Here is a 17,108-nt window from a genome sequence, read left to right as displayed (position 1 = left end):
CTCCAGCATAGATATCTCTTTAAAAAAAAAAAATAGGAGTTGAGGAACATGGGTGAAGGGTCAATGCCATAGTGCAGAAACTCCAAGCTATTTAAACAGCCTAGCTTGTTAGGTGGCAAAGATATGATTGAGTCAAGTTTTAAGACAAGTTAAAGACAAGTTTAAGTCCTGTGGCTCTTCAAGCAAAGATTGTGAGATACTGGGTATGAGTCAGAGGAAATGTACCGAGACTTTGCACTTCAATGATATGTTGAAAAAAAAGAGCACAAATACAAAATGGGAAAATTACCCGGGGCTGCAGATGGACTAATCACACAGAATTAATCTCTTCAAAAGACATTCTGAATTAGAATTTAAAAGTATATTTCTAGTTTGGAGGAAAAGCTCCTGTAACCGTTCTACCATTTCAGAGTAACATTCATCTACTCCTGCATTCTGAAATAAAACACCAATTGTCTGAAGAAGGGTCTCTACCCGAAATGTCACCCATTCCTTCTCTCAAGAGATGCTGCCTGTCCTGCTGAGTTACTCCAGCACTGTGTCTATCTTTAGCCAATTGTATTGAACCCATTTCCAATCAATTTACTCCCAACCCTAAAACAAAATGCAGCGAGATCTTCAAACTCATGTAAATTAATTGTATCTGTTGTATTCTGACAGATGAAAATCTACAATGTTCAACTCTACAATTTCATATAACTCCACACAAAAGTAGGTACACCAGGCAAATCAATACTGCAGGCAATCAACAGTATCATCAGTATGTGTATGGGGTGGAAGATTGCAACCGTCACGTGGTCTGCCCTGTTTTCGACGAATGCAATCAACCCGGCGTGCACAATCAAATAAGATCAAATAGAACAAGTTGTCCTACAACTTTAGGCTGTGCACGCCATAAGCAAGAAGTGTGTAAGACATTTAAGTATCTCACATTGTAACTGCCTTACTATCTTAATTCTATCATGTTTCACTATTTAAGGGAAGAAAATATTCAATTTTAAAGAAACAAATTAAATGAACACAAGGCATTACTGCTTGTACATGTTGTATTACATTTCTCAATGCAACAAGTTGCACATGAACTAAATGCACTGGTTCTTATATTCATTATTTTTCTGGGCTTTTCTACTATTGATTGATATTTGTCACTTTACAAATCTACTCTATAATCCTATACCAAAAGTCAATAAATGAAGCCAGCGAAATTCACAGTACACTTGTACTCTTCAAATTAGAATAACAAAATAACATATTTCTTCTTTTGAAGCACATATTTGCACAGAACGACGACTACATTGCAGAGTAATATTCCCGATATTAAAGCAAGCGCAATTATCATGTGAACTTTGATGTGCTGGTGGGAACAATATTTGCATGTTGCCTTTTCTGGCACAAAGTCATAAAAATACAGATCATATTGTCGTTGTCTATTGATTGGAGGCATGTAATTTGTGACACGTTCTACAATAGATACATTATCACATGTGACATGTCAAAGTGAAATTATTTGTTTTGTACACCATACAAGGTATGCAAAGAATTGCCACGTATCGGGCGCCGACATAGTTATAACGTATTCATTACAGTCGACATTGGTCCCTCTTAAACCGTTCAATATCATTTCAAAATATTCTTCAATAAAATGTATTGAACCTGACCTCCGGTGGCTCAGCACTTTAACTATCCCTCCCATTCCCAATCCGACCTCTCTGTCCTGGGTCTCCTCCACTGCCAGAGTGAGCAACAGCGGAAATTGGAGGAACAGCGCCTCATATTCCGCCTGGGGACCTTGCGTCCGGATGGCATTAACATTGAATTCTCCCAATTTTGCTAGCCCTTGCTGTCTCCTCCCCTTCCTTAACCCTCTAGCTGTCTCCTCCCACCCTCCCATCCGCCCGCCCTGGGGCTCCTCCTCCTCCCCCTTTTCCTTCCTTCTCCCCCCCACCCCCCATCAGTCTGAAGAAGGGTTTCGGCCCGAAACGTCGCCTATTTCCTTCGCTCCATAGATGCTGCTGCACCCGCTGAGTTTCTCCAGCAATTTTGTGTACCATTGAGAGAGACAAATTGGACTATTCTGACCAACAGTATAGCATATAAAACAAAAACATAACAGAACCATCCAGGCCGACCAAGAAGAAAGCTATTTAAGACAACACCACTTTCCAATATTTGATCCATGATCCGGGGATTAACGTAATTTTCACAAACATTTATCAAATTTTGGATTTATTGGACAAAACACCAATCTCACTAATCTCATCCTATTTTCTATCAGCAACACTATTAGTTTCCTGGATTTTAAATGGAATCGCTTTTGTCAAAATCAATGGCATTAAAGGAGTTTTTGAAGGTGTATGTGGGACTTTAAAACATTACTTTGCAAAAGAAAGTTCTCTAATTTAACAAAATCTCCCCAAAGGAATGTGGGCAAATGCCAGGGTTGAATCGAACAAATTTCCCTGAATCTTCTCCCCGCCTCCAAGCATGTCCACTCAATAAGCAACCCATTTGTCTACATGGATTTATTATTGATTAAAGTCCCTTCTTCATGACAATAATTGTAACATAAAAGGGTCTGAAGGGTCCGAACCAGAAACGTCGCCCATACCTTCTCTCCAGATATGCTGCCTGTCCCGCTTAGTTACTCCAGCATTTTGTGTCTATCTTCTGTAGAAAGAATATGCCACGTGGTCCAAACAAGCAAACTTTTATATTTATGTTTGAATGGGGCTTTCCTTCCTTGCTTCATCTCAGCAAAACATTATAAAAACCTTTTTTTTTTTTTAAATAGACCCCAAACTATCTTGTCCACACATTGGTCTAACAATGGGAACTTACTGATAAAACCTCAGCTTTAACTGATACCACCAATTATTCTTTCCATAATATCAATGGGCAGTCACGGTGGCACAGCAGTAGAGTTGCTGCCTTACAGCAAAATGCAGCACCAGAGACCCGGGTTCGATCCCGACTACGGGTGCTGTCTGTATGGAGTTTGTACGTTCTCCCCGTAGGTTTTCTCCGAGATCTTCGGTTTCCCCCCCACACTCCAAAGACATACAGGTTTGTAGGTTATTTGGCAGTAAAAATTGTCCAAGTTGGCGATATACAGAGTACTGCCCTGCCGACTACAAAATTCAGAAGGTTCAAAAGGGAGTATTGAGTATATAAGTTGGGATGTAGATAAAATATTCTGGAGACACAAAACGTCGCCTACTTCTTTCATTGGCTATATTTAAGAGGGAGTTAGATGTGGCCCTTGTGGCTAAAGGGATCAGGGGGTATGGAGAGAAGGCAGGTACAGGATACTGAGTTGGATGATCAGCCATGATCATATTGAATGGCGGTGCAGGCTCGAAGGGCCGAATGGCCTACTCCTGCACCTATTTTCTATGTTTCTATCAATAAATTCTTGAATAGCTCATTGTGACTGCCTTAAATTTCACCTGTCACCAGAGAATAAAAGTTCAGGTTGTTTCAGGAATGCCCGCAAGGCTTTTTATTTGTCATTGCTGTGCACATTTACTCCTAACTAATGTACATTTCCATCAGCAAAATTAAATTCCAAATTTTCTTTCAGAGCACCGTAATGTTACAAGTACACAAGGCTCATCTGTAACTCATAATGTACAAAACGGTTTAACTAATCCTCATAAATGAACACATGATACACAACAAGATCCTTCTGCATCAATCGAGTCCTTCCTTAAAAAATGTCCATAACATTTTCAGCATTTAGCCGCATTGTAATTGAAACAAAAGACTGCAGAAAATGACACCCATAATTCTACTCCAACATAATGGTGTGCTTCAATTGGCTCTATTGGTTCCATTGAGATATTTACCAATCTGTAACACGTATATACCAATATAAAGATTAAGGCATAGATCTTGGCTTCACGGATAAAGAAAAACAAAGTGCACAATAACTCAGAAGCTCAAATAAACTTCTCAAAGTGCATTGTAACTCAATGGATCAGGTTGCATCTCTGGAGAACATGGATAGGTAACTTTTCTAGTCGGGACCCTTCTTCAGACAGGGACCCTTCTCCTATTGATATCCTCCAGAGATGCTGCCTGACTCACTGAGTTACTCCTCCAGCATTTTGTATTTCTTTTGCAAACCAGAATCTGCAACATCTAAAATTGTTTTAAACAGCAATGACAGATCGTTAACTACCACATCTTCGATCTGGTAGTGGGAACCAAAACCTTTTGACCAGACCGCACAAGTTAGAACAGATGATACCCTGTGTAAGAAGAACCCGCAGTAACTGGTTTACACTGAAGATAGACACAAAATGCAGGAGTAGCTCAGCGGGACAGGCAGGACCCCTGGAGTACCCTGTTCTATGTTAGTTAAGTACAAAGCAGATGCTCTATAATCAATAAAACCTCAGTGACAACACCACAGCTCTGATCAACTCTGACCATCTCCTGCAGGAGATGGATTTCTCTTTCAGCGTTGGGTCCCACACCACCTGTCAAAGGCTTACCCTGAAGGGATGGCAACACTGAATGTTTACAAAACGTGTAGGAAGGAACTGCAGGTGCTGGTAAACATCAAAGACAGCCACACAAGGATGGAGTAACTCAAGGAGACAGGCACCATCTCTGGAGAACATGGATAGGTCCGTGTAGGAAAGAACTGTTTTATACCGAAGACAGACACAAAATGCTGGAGTAACTCAGCGGGACAGGCGGCGGGGCTGGAGAGAAGGGATGGGTGACGTTTCTGGTCGGGACTCTTCTCCTGTCGATGGCAGTGGGATGAGGGGGGCCCGGGAGGGACTGGGGCTGGCCTGGCTATCCCCCTTCTCCTCCCCTCCCCTCCCGCCAGACTCACCTCGACCCGAACACCTTGGTGCAGCTCATCCGCTCGCTCAGGTCGCACATGGCCACGTAGCCGGGGTCGCTGCCCCGGGCGCTCTCCACATGGTAGGCGTAGACGGAGAGCAGCGCCCCGAGCAGGCAGACGCTGCCCCGCGCTACTTTCTCCCACCTCGGGGTCGCCACTTTCAGGATGGGCGCCGCCATCTTGCCTTCCTCCCCCCCCGCCGCCGCCGCCTCCGAGACGCCGCGCACTGCCATTGGCCAGCGCCGGCGCCCTCCACGTCACCAACCCCGCCCCCCCCTGCTGACGTCATTAGAGGTGCGCCCTCCCTGTGGCAGCAGAGGCTTCAGGTTTTGGCCCTTGAGCCACATGGCACCTGCCTCAAGAGTCAAGTGTCAAGTGTCAAGTGTCAAATGTCAAATGTCAAATGTCATGTTTGAAGTCAAGTGTTTCCAAGGTCAGTTTATTGTCAAGTTTGAAGTCCAGAGCCAAATCCAGAGTCAAGAGTGTTTTATTGTCATATGTCGAACATATAAGATTGTTAAGGTACACAAAAGAGCTGGAGAAACTCAGCGGGTGCAGCAGCATCTATGGAGCGAAGGAAATAGGCAACGTTTCGGGCCGAAACCCTTCTTCAATCTGAAGAAACGTTGGTGTTCACGTGGTGAACACGTTGGTGTTCAACATAGATGGCGCACCTCTAATGACACCCGAAACTTTGCCTATTTCCTTCGCTCCATAGATGCTGCTGCACCCGCTGAGTTTCTCCAGCTCTTTTGTGTACCTTCGATTTTCCAACATCTGCAGTTCCTTCTTGAACAATAAGATTGTTAAGGGTTTGGACACGCTGGAGGCAGAAAACATGTTCCCCATGTTGGGGGAGTCCAGAACCAGGGGCCACGGATTAAGAATAAGGGGTAAGCCATTTAGAACGGAGACGAGGAAGCACTTTTTCTCACATAGAGTTGTGAGTGTGTGGAATTCTCTGCCTCGGAGGGCGGTGGAGGCAGGTTCTCTGGATACTTTCAAGAGAGAGCTGAATAGGGCTCTTAAAGATAGCAGAGGTGGGGGGAAGGGGGTGATGGTGTGGGGGAAGGGGGGAAGAATGGGGGAGGGGTAAAGGGTGTGGGTGTGTGGGGAGGAGGAGGGAGGGAGAAGTGGGGAGGAGGAGGGAGAGGGAAGTGGGGAGGAGGAGGGAGGGGGAAGTGGGGAGTGAGGGACTCCACTCAGCGGCCACCAGCCACGGCACCACACAGCACCTCCCGACTCCACACAGCGGCTTTCCCGACTCCACTCTTGCGGACTCAATCAGCACGGCTTGTTTACTCAGCCTCGCCTCCGGGGCTTTATTCTCCAGCGGGTGCCAGAAAGGTGTCATCTTCATGGTGACTGACAGGCGAGAAGACCAATCTGCTGATTTCCCAATTTTTTATAACTTCATAACTTTTCTCATATTTCACCGATCGGAACAAAACTTGGTGGCTTGGAGCAGAGGAGAACGTTGAGTAAGGTGGCGAAAAATCCTAGCGATATAGGGTAGCGTTTTTGTGCAGATTTAATTACAACGCCTACCGGAAGTGGTCAAAATGAGAGTTTTAGTAATAGTATAGATAGATATATATACATACATATATATGTATGAAGAAGAGTCTCAATCCAAAACGTCACCCATGCTGTCACAGGAAGAATGTACTGGGTCCGGGATAGCTCAGAGATGTACATAACCAGGAAGTTGCTGGCTCTCTCCACTGCCACCCACCAATGATGACAGGTGCATGGTTACCCTTCCTGAAGTCAACAATCAAACTCCTTGGCATTGCTAACATTGCGAGCAAAATTGTTCTGGCATCACTCAGCCAGATTATTGATTTCCCACCCCGTACTCTGATTCATTGTCGCCCGTTATTCATCCAACACTGGTGGTATTAATTGTTGAATTTACCAGTTTCTGGCTGTGTAGGAAAGAACTGCAGATGCTAGGTTAAATCGAAGATAGGCACAAAATGCTGGAGTAACTCAGCGGGACAGGCAATATCTCTGGAGAGAAGGAATTGGTGAAGAAGGGTCTTGACCCGAAATGTCACCCATTCCTTCTCTCCAGAGATACTGCCTGTCCCGCTGAGTTACTCCAGCATTTTGTGTCTATCTGGCTATACTGAACATAGTTTACAGAGAGAGTAGAGCAGGGGACTGAGCATGCAGCCCTGAGATGGCCCTGTGCTGTTGCTCAATGAGGTGGCGTGGTTGCCAAGTAGAAGTGGAAGTCGAGGATCCAGTTCCATGGGGATAAGCAGAGACCTAGTTCCCCAGGTTTGAAAGGGATGATGGTGTGAAATGCTGGTCGATGAACGACTGCCTGAAGTAACGTGTAGGAAGGAACTGCAGATGCTTTTTTAAATCGAAGATAGACACAAAATGCTGGATTAACTCAGGGGGCCAGGCAGCATATCTGGAGTGAAGGAATGGGTGACGTTTCGGGTCGAGACCCTTCAGACTGATGTCGGGAGAGGGAGATACCGTAGATTAGGAAGTGTAAGGTGTGAAAATAGGACAAAGGGAATAGAGATCAAGGAAAATGTAGAATCGATCATTTTTAGCTGGGAGAAGGTAACAACAAAGCAAACAGATAAAATGTAGTCGGAGACAGTAAGACTGGTCGGAGAACTGGGAAGGGGGAGGGTTGGAGAGGGAGGGAAAGCAAGGGCTATTTGAAGTTAGAGGTCAATATTCATACAGCTGGGGTGTAAGCTGCTAAAACGAAATATGAGGTGCTGTTCCTCTAATTTCGCTCTGACAATGGAGGAGGCCTAGGACAGAAAGGTCTGTGTGGGAATGGGAGGGGGAGTTAAAGTGTTTAGCAACCGGGAGATCAGGTAGGTTTAGGCGGACTGAGCGAAGAGCCTGACGTATGTCTTCCTGTTGTTCAAATGGTGCATGGCAGAGTGGAGAGACAGCCAGATCTCATTAGTGTCAATCTATCATGACATTGGGAAAATTAAGGTGAGTCCAGATCGTTACTGAGGCGGGAGTTGATGTGTCTCATAACCAAATTTTAATCATTCTTAAGCAAAGTACAATTGGTGGATTTATGCCAGATCTTATAGCATACTGACACATTACATTAGGTATAAAAGGATGCGTAAATGAAAGCAAGGTGATGCTGGTCAGTACATCTAATTAATAAGAACGTGACTGACACTGTGTTAGCGACCGAATCATAATCGGTAAGAAATTTAAATTTCCTGTCGTCTTTGGCAAGATGAAAAATGGACTTGGGGCAAAGGGCAATAAAGGACTTATGATTTATGAAAAAAGAGCCTTTGTTAATCCATTATATTGCAGCATAACATGGTGAAACTTGTGCGTGATGATTTGAATTATGGAATGGGTCAAGACCAACCATTTGCATTTGCCACACATATTGATAAGATCATGAGTGATAGGAGCCAAGTTAGGCCATTCGGCCCATCTTCTACTTTGCATTCAATCATGGCTGATCTATCTCTCCCTCTTACCACCATTTTCCTGCCTTCTCCCCATGACACTTGACACCGGTACTAATCAAAAATCTATTGATGATCTCTGCATTAAAAATACCCATTGACGAGCCTCCACAGGCAAACAATTCCACAGATTCACCACCCACTGACTAAATAAACTTCTCATTTCCTTCCTAAAGGAACGTCCTTTAATTCAGGAGCTATGGCCTCGGAGTTCTAGATTCTCCCACAAGTGGAAACACCCTCTCCACATCCACGCTATCCAGGTCTTTCACTACTCTGTACGTTTCAATGAGATCCTCCCTCATCCTTCTAAACTCCAGCGAGTACAGGCCCAGTGCCGTCAACAGCTTTGACAAATACAGGAGCGCCCCGATTTACAATGCTTCGATTTACGATAGTTCGACTTTACAATGGTGCAAACGCTGGGCAGCGGCAGCGAGCCGCACGTTACTTCCGGTCATGCGATCAAATTGTATTAAATGCGTTTTCGACTTACGATATTTTCAATTTACGATGAGTTTATCGTAGGTCGAGGAGCAGCTGTAATGAGCAAAATTATGCTCAAGTTGGCAGAGAAGCATTGCAAAATGTTTTAGGTGCAAATGTTACTTCAGCTTTTATTGGGTAGATTCTGGTCACAGATGACTAGTCTTCATTAGCAATGTTTGACCCTGAGTTGGCAATACCACCAATAGCTAAGTTATCGTCTTATCTTAATACGATCACACAAATGAACATACAAGTTCAAATCAAAATTTTGGATTGATGTTATTGTGTATTACAGAAACTGATCCAGTGTGGAACAAATGACACAAAATTTGACTCAACTGAGATCAGTCCGGACAAACGGCACAAGACTCAACTGAATGGAGCCAAGTCTGAATAACAAGGACACTCTTGCACCTAGGACTCCGCCCCATCAGCAGCCTCCTCTGCGAATGGATCTTGATTTTTTGCCCCATTGACCGAAATCTGTAAAGAGAGGTGACCAAACATCCTCCACAATAATTCACAACACAAGTGCCCTGTACAGTCAGCAGCCGTGGTCAGGATCAAACCCTGGTCTCTGGTGCTGTAAGGCAGCAACTCTATCGCTGCGACACTGTGCCGTCCATTTCTTCCTCCACGATTAAAATGGTCTACCGTGTCAACTGTTCAAGGGAAAAAAGATTTGGAGTCCGTTGGAATACGTGGGGCCTTTTGAAGTTGGTAGACTGTAGACGCTGCCTCAAAAAGGCTGGCAGTATCATCAAAGACCCACACCATCCTGGCCACACACTCATCTCCCTGCTACCTTCAGGTAGAAGGTACAGGAGCCTGAAGACTGCAACAACCAGGTTCAGGAATAGCTACTTCCCCACAGCCACCAGGCTATTAAACCTGGCTCGGACAAAACTCTGATTATTATTAACCCATTTTCTGTTATTTGCACTTTATCAGTTTATTTATCATGTGTGTATATATTTATATTATGGTATATGGACACACTTACCTGTTTTGTAGTAAATGCCTACTATTTTCTGTGTGCTTAAGCAAAGCAAGAATTTCATTGTCCTATACAGGGACACATGACAATAAACTCACTTGAACTTGACCCAATGGTATGAACATTGAATTCTCCAACTTTAGGTAATCTCTCCCACATAACATCCACCCCACCCCCCACCCCTCCTGAGGCCTGGATGACCTTGCACCTATCTCTCCCCTCTACCTCCACCTACATTCCCTCCCCTGGCTACACAATTCGCACCTCGTCCATCCTCGAGCTTCACAGTTCACACCTCTTTAATCCTTCTGTGCGTTCATCCCTGGCCTTTGTCCAACCATCAGCCCAGCCCCCTCCCTCCTCACCTGTGTTCACCTATGACCTGCCGTGCTTTGCCCTGCCTCTCCACATGTCTAGCTTTCTTTCCTCTCACCCCTGCAACTAGTCTGAAGAACGGTCGCAGCCTGAAACGTCACCTATCCATGCTCTCCAGGGATGCTGCCTGACCCGCTGAGTTACTCCACCATTTTGTGTCATTCCTTGCTAAACCAGCATCTGCAGTTTCTAGTTCCTAATGAACAATATTTATTGCCTTATGTCCCAGACAGAACAATGAAATTCTTTTAAACTGAGTTGATTCTTGCAATGGAAATAGGATTGGTGTCTACTTAATTTGTTTTTGTTTTGTTTTTTGTTAATTTAGAGATTATCGTTTATAACCCTTTTTTTAAAATGCACTTTAAAATTGGATTATTGATTGATGGAGTAACCATCTTAATTGGCAACGACAAACTCAGTCAATGTACACTTATGATATCAATATTGTGGTCAGAGAGTGTGTACGTTGGCCGAGGGTCATAGAGTCTTACAGCGTGGCTGGCAACAGGTCCGTCGGCCAAACTTGCCCACACTGACCAACACATCCCAGCTACACTGGTCCCACCTGCCTGCCTTTGGCCCATGTTCCTATAAACCTGTCCTATCCATATACCCGTCTATATGTTTCATAAGCGTAGTGATAGTCCCTGCCTCAACTACCTCCTCCGGCAGCTTGTTCCATACATCCACCACCCCTTGTGTAAGAAAGTTACCCCCAAGGTTTCCACTTCACCTTAAGAGTCAATTATAAAGGATGAGGTTATGCAGTACTTAGAAGTTCACAATAAAATAGGCCAAAGCCAGCATGGTTTTGTGAAGGGAAGATCTTGCATGACGAATCTGCTGGAGTTTTTTGAGAAAGTTCATAGCAGGACAGACAGAGGGGAGGCTGTAGATGTTGGTTACCTAGATCTTCAGAAGGCCTTTGGTAAGGTGCCGCACGTCAGGCTGTTGAGGAAGATGAGAGCCCATGGTATTAAAGGGAAGATACTGGCATGGATAGCGGGTTGGCTGGATGGCAGAAGGCAAAGTTGCCATAAAAGGCACTTTTTCAGGTTGACTGCCAGTGACTAGTGGAGTTCAACAAGGGTCGGTGCTGGAGCTGCTTCTCTTCACGTTGTATATCAATGATTTGGATAAGGGGATTGAAGGCTTTGTGGCCAAGTTTGCAGATGATGTTAAGATAGGTGGAGGGGCAGGCAGTGTAGAGGAAGCAAGTACTCTGCAGAAGGACATGGACATGTTAGGAGAGTGGGCAGAGAGGTGGCAGATGAAATCCAGTTTAGCAAAGTGCGGAGTCATGCATTTTGGTAGTAAGGATAAAACGGTAGATTATTTTCTAAATGGAGAGGGAATCCAGAAATCAGAGATGCAAAGGGACTTGGGAGTGCTGGTACAGGACTCCCAAAAAGTTAATTTGCAAGTCATATTGGTAGTAAGGAAGGCAAATTCAATGCTAGCATTTATATCAAGAGGACTGGAATACAAAAACAGAGATGCAATGCTGAGGCTCTATAAGGCTGCATTTGGATTACTGTGAGCAAATGTGGGCCCCATATCTGAGGAAGCACGTGCTGGCTCTGGAGAGGGTCCAGAGGAGGATTAATAGAATGATTCAATGGGAGGGTTAGCAAATGATGAGCATTTGACAGCACTGGGCCTGCACTCGCTGGAGTTTAGAAGGTTGAGGGGGACCTGATTGAAACCTAGCGAATAATGAAAGGCATAGATAGAGTGGATGTGGAAAGGATGTTTCCACTGGTGAGAGAGTCCAGGACTAGGGGTCATAGCAGAATTAAAGGGCGCTCTTTTAGAAAAGAGGTGAGGAGGAACTTCTTTAGACAGAGGGTGGTGAATCTGTGGAATTCATTGCCAAAGAGGGCTGTGGAGGCCAAGTCACTTGATATTTTTAAGGCAGAGAGCCCCGCTATCCATGCTAGTATCTTCCCTTTAATACCTTGGGCTCCCATCGTCCCTAGCAGCCTGCCGTGCGGCACCTTATCGAAGGCCTTCTGAAAATTTAGGCAAACAACATCTACAGCCTCGTCTCTGTCTGTCCTGCTATTAACTTCCTCAGGATGTTATAGGAGCAGAATTAGGCCATTCGGCCCGTCAAGTCTACTCTGCTGAAAGACACGAAAAGCTGGAGTAACTCAGCGGGACAGGCAGCATCTCCGGAGAGAAGGAATGGGTGACATTTCGGGTCGAGACCCTTGAAGGGTCTCGACCCAAAACATTACCCATTCCTTCTCTCCAGATATACTGTCTGTCCCGCTGAGTTACTCCAGCATTTTGTGTCTTTCTTCGGTTTAAGCCAGCATCTGCAATTCCTTCTTACACAAGTCTACTCCGCTAATCATTAAACAAGCAAGGGCTTTGACAAAATGCTGGAGTAACTCAGTGGGTGTGAAGAAGGGCCCTGACCCGAAACGTCACCTGTCCATGTTAGAAACATAGAAACATAGAAAATAGGTGCAGGAGTAGGCCATTCGGCCCTTCGAGCCTGCACCGCCATTCAATATGATCATGGCTGATCATCCAACTCAGTATCCTGTACCTGCCTTCTCTCCATACCCCCTGATCCCTTTAGCCACAAGGGCCACATCTAACTCCCTCTTAAATATAGCCAATGAACTGGCCTCAACTACCTTATGTGGCAGTGAATTCCAGAGATTCACCACTCGGTTCTCCAGGGATGTTGCGTGACCTGCTGAGTTACTCCAGCATTTTGTGTCTTTCCTGGGTAAACCAGCATCTGCAGTTCCATGTTTCTACAATTTGGTGGCGACCGGCTTAGCAGGAAGCTGCATGCAAGACAGAAGCAAAATGGCTGATGCATTGATTTCAATTTCCTGAAATTCCTTATTGAAAATAGCAAATGTAACTCATTCACACTGGGAGAGAGACAGAAACTACAGGACGATTATCCAATAGTCCAGAAAACGTGCTAATTTGACTCCACCATAACTTAATTTCCATTTTATCTTTGTGTAACTAACAAATTTATCAACCATACCATCGGTGCCTTTGTCTAAATAGTTCATGCAAAATCTGTTGGCCAGCACTCTAATCCCCCGTGCTAAAGCACTTTCTGCATCTCGCTAACTTAAAACAGCGCATTTGTGCCAGCTATCTATTTCCCAGAAGACAGTCAGGCAGCACCTCTGGAGAGAAGGAATAGGTGACGTTTCGGATCGAGACCCATCTTCCCCGTTGGCCAGCCAATCTTCTAACCATGCTAGTACCAAGAGGTTTGACAAGTGCAGGACGGTGAACACTGTTACGTGGTGTTTAGCAAGGGCTTTGACAAGGTCTCATATAGTAGGTCAGCCCAAACAAACACAACTGAGATCCAAATTGGATACAAAATTATATTGATGGTAGGAGGCAAAGTGGAGTCATAGAGGGTTGTTTCTCAGAGACCTTTGCCCAGTGGTGTGGCACAGGAATTGATGCTGGCTCCCTTATTTGTCATTGCTGGCTTAATAATTTGAAAGGGAATGAAGGTGGCATGACAAAAGTTTGCAGATCATATCAAAATTGGTGGTACAGTGGACAGTGACGAAGGTTATCTAAGGTTACAACAGGTACCAGCTCAATTGACAAAATGGGCAGGAGAGTGACTGATGAGATTTAACATTTGTGAGCAATTTTGGGCACCATGTCTGAGGAAGGATATGCTGGCTCTGGAGAGGGTCCAGAGAAGGTTTACAAGAATGATCCCAGGAATGAGTAGGTTAACCTATGATGAGTGTTTGTCGGCACTGGGCCTGTACTCGCTGGAGTTTAGAAGAATGAGGGGGGACCTCATTGAAATGTACAGAACAGTGAAAGGCTTGGATGGAGTGGATGTGGAGAGGATGTTTCCACTCATGTGAGAGTCTAGGACTAGAGGTCATAGCCTAAGAATTAAAGGAATTATTTGCCACAGAAGGCTGTGGAGGCCATCAGTGGATATTTTTAAGGCAAAGATAGATAGATTATTGTTTAGTACAGGTGTCAGAGGTTATGAGAAGAAGGCAGGAACGTGGGATCAGCCATGATTGAATGGCGAAACAGACTTGATGGGCCGAATGGCCTAATTCTACTCCTATCACTTATATGACCTTATTTCTGGGTGGCACGGTGGTGCAGTGGTAGAGTGACTGTCTTACAACGTCAGAGACCCGGGTTCGGCTACAGGTACTCTGTACGAAGTTTGTACATTCTCCCTGTGACTGTGTGGGTGTTTCTCCAGGTCCTCTGGTTTCTTCCCACACTCCAAAGGTTAATTGGCTTCTGTAAATCACCCCTAGCTTGTGAGGTGTGAACCATGGATAAACACGTTGCATCTCTAACCTAAATTTGTTAACATCGATGCGATTCATACATTTTGAGAAGTTAAACGAGGCCCAGGATATACACAGTGAACAATAGGCCATTGGGAGTTTTATTGAATGGTAAGACTTTAGAGTGTAAGTACATAGTTTCCCCGAAAGTATCTTAACAGGTAGACAGTATGGTGAAGAAGGTGCTTGTCTTCATGTGCTGAGCCACTGAGAAAAGTAATTGGGACATCATGTTATAGGTGTACAAATCGCTGGTGGCTGCAGTTGGATCCGTGTGGACGGTTCTGTCCACCATGCTATAGCAAGGATGTGATTACTCTGGAGTGGGTGCAAAAAGGATTCACAATATTGTTGCGTGGACAGGAGGTCTCAAGTTATTAAGGAGAGATTAGATGGGATGGGATTATTTTTCCCTGCACCAATGGAGGCTGAGGGGCAATGTTATGTGGTTTAGTTTAGTTTGGAGATATAGCGTGGTAACAGAAGATAGACACAAAATGCTGGAGTAACTCAGTGGGACAGGCAGCATCTCTGGAGAGAAGGAGTGGGTGACGTTTCGGGTCGAGACCCTTCTTCAGGCTGATGTCAGTTGAGAGGGAGATATATAGATAAGGAAGTGTAAGGTGTGAAACCAGGACAAAGGTGATGAGGAGCAAGGAAAATGTAGAATAGATCATCGTTAGCTGGGAGAAGATAACAACAAAGCAAACAGAGATAAAATGTACTCAGAGACAGCAACAGGCCCTTTGGCTCACCAGGTCCGCACCAATCAGCGATCCCCGCACATTGACACTATCCTACGCACACTAGGGGCAATATACAATTATACCAAGCTAATTAACCTGTAAACCTGTACGTCTTTGGAGTGTGGGAGGAAACTGAAGATCTTGGAGAAAACCCATAGGGAGAATGTACAAACTCCGTACAGACAGCACCCGTAGTCAGGATCGAACCTGGGTCTCTGGCGCAGAAAAGCAGCAACTACCACTGCGACACCGTGCCGCCCTTTATAGGTTTATAAAACTCTGAACTTTGGAAGATAAGTGTTTGACCTGGCTGGTCAAAAACTAGAATGATTGGTTTAAAGTAAGATGGAAACAAAACAATGTAAATGGGATCTCAGGGACTGTTTTTTCCATATGGGGATGGTGGGTGTATGGGACTAACTGCCAGAGGAAATGGTGGAGGCAGGTACAATTGTAATGTTTAAAAGGCAAGACACAAAGACTGAAGATGCTCTAATCTTGAGCAAAACATGAACGTACGGGAGGAACTCAGCGAGTCAGGCAGCATCAGTTAGAAGGAGGGTCCTGACCCGAAACGTCACCTGTCCATTCCCTCCACAGACACTGCCTGACCTGCTGGCTTCCTCCAGCACGTGATATTTAAAAGGGTGGCACAGCGGGGGCGGCAGTAGAGCTACTGCCTTACAGCGCCAGAGACCTGGGTTCGATCCTGACTACGGATGCTGTCTATACGGAGTTTGTGCGTTCTCTCCATGGCTAAGTGTTCGGCTGGCAACCGGAAGGTAGCCGGTTCGAATCCCGCTTGGAGTGCATACTGTCGTTGTGTCCTTGGGCAAGACACTTCACCCACCTTTGCCTGTGTGTGAATGTGTGTGAGTGATTGGTGGTGGTCGGAGGGGCCGTAGGCGCAGATTGGCAGCCACGCTTCCGTCAGTCTGCCCCAGGGCAGCTGTGGCTACAGAAGTAGCTCACCACCACCGAGTGTGACTGAGGAATGTATGAATAATGCGATGTAAAGCGCCTTGAGTATTCTAGAAAGGCGCTATATAAATCCCATCCATTATTATTATTATTATTATGACTGCGTGGTTTTTCTCCGGGTGCTCCGGTTTCCTCCCACACTCCAACGACGGCAGGGTTGTAGGTCAATTGGGCTTTGGCAAAGATTGTAAATTGTCTCTCGAGCGTAAGATAGTGCTAGTGTATGGGGATCGCTGGGGCAGCGTGCACTCGATGGGCCGATGAGCCGAAGGACCTGTTTGCGCGCTGTATCTCTAAAACTACAGTAAAAGGCATTTGGACCTCAAGTATGTGAACAGGGAAGGTTTGGAGGGATATAAGACAATTGAGATTAACATAGCGAGGCATGTTGGTTAGCGTGGGCAAGTTGATCAGAAAGGCCTTCTTCCCATGGTGTACAACATACTACCTCCAACATGTTTTTATTTATTTTCTGCAATAGCCTTTGATTTAACATATTATCAAATGCCTTCTGATAATCTATTACCACATTTGCTGGTGCATCAGTTTGCTGGGATCGCTGGTCGGCACGGACTCGGTGGGCCGAATGGCCTGTCTCCGCACTGAACTAAAAACTCAACTAAATGTACCGATTCCCATTCAACCGCAGCACATTACTTCTTCAAATAACTGCAGTGGGTTGGTTAAACATGACTTTCCTATCACGATACCATGTTGACTTTGCCTGATTACCTTGCATTATTGTCAGCGCCTTGCCGTAATGTAGTCAATAATAACTCCTAACATTGTCACTGTGACAGATGTCGACTCGCGGGTGGCGATGAGTCAGCACATGGGTGAGAGAGGCAGAAT

General features: G+C 45.1%; 1 protein-coding gene across 1 annotated transcript in view; it reads right to left on the bottom strand.

The window, feature by feature from the left end:
* Positions 1–5,065, bottom strand: part of vkorc1l1 (vitamin K epoxide reductase complex subunit 1 like 1) — a 40,936-nt gene extending 35,871 nt beyond the window's left edge. The window contains exon 1 of the mRNA XM_033046163.1: positions 4,847–5,065. Coding sequence (XP_032902054.1) covers positions 4,847–5,037 — 191 coding nt within the window. The 5' untranslated portion in view covers positions 5,038–5,065. The remainder of the gene's footprint in view (positions 1–4,846) is intronic.
* Between the last annotated feature and the right edge of the window lie 12,043 nt (positions 5,066–17,108).

The sequence above is a fragment of the Amblyraja radiata genome, chromosome 28 (assembly GCF_010909765.2).
Source record: "Amblyraja radiata isolate CabotCenter1 chromosome 28, sAmbRad1.1.pri, whole genome shotgun sequence".
Classification (NCBI taxonomy): domain Eukaryota; kingdom Metazoa; phylum Chordata; class Chondrichthyes; order Rajiformes; family Rajidae; genus Amblyraja; species Amblyraja radiata.
The sequence above is the reverse complement of the archived record's forward strand: the minus strand, read 5'-3'. Positions and strand labels throughout refer to the sequence as shown.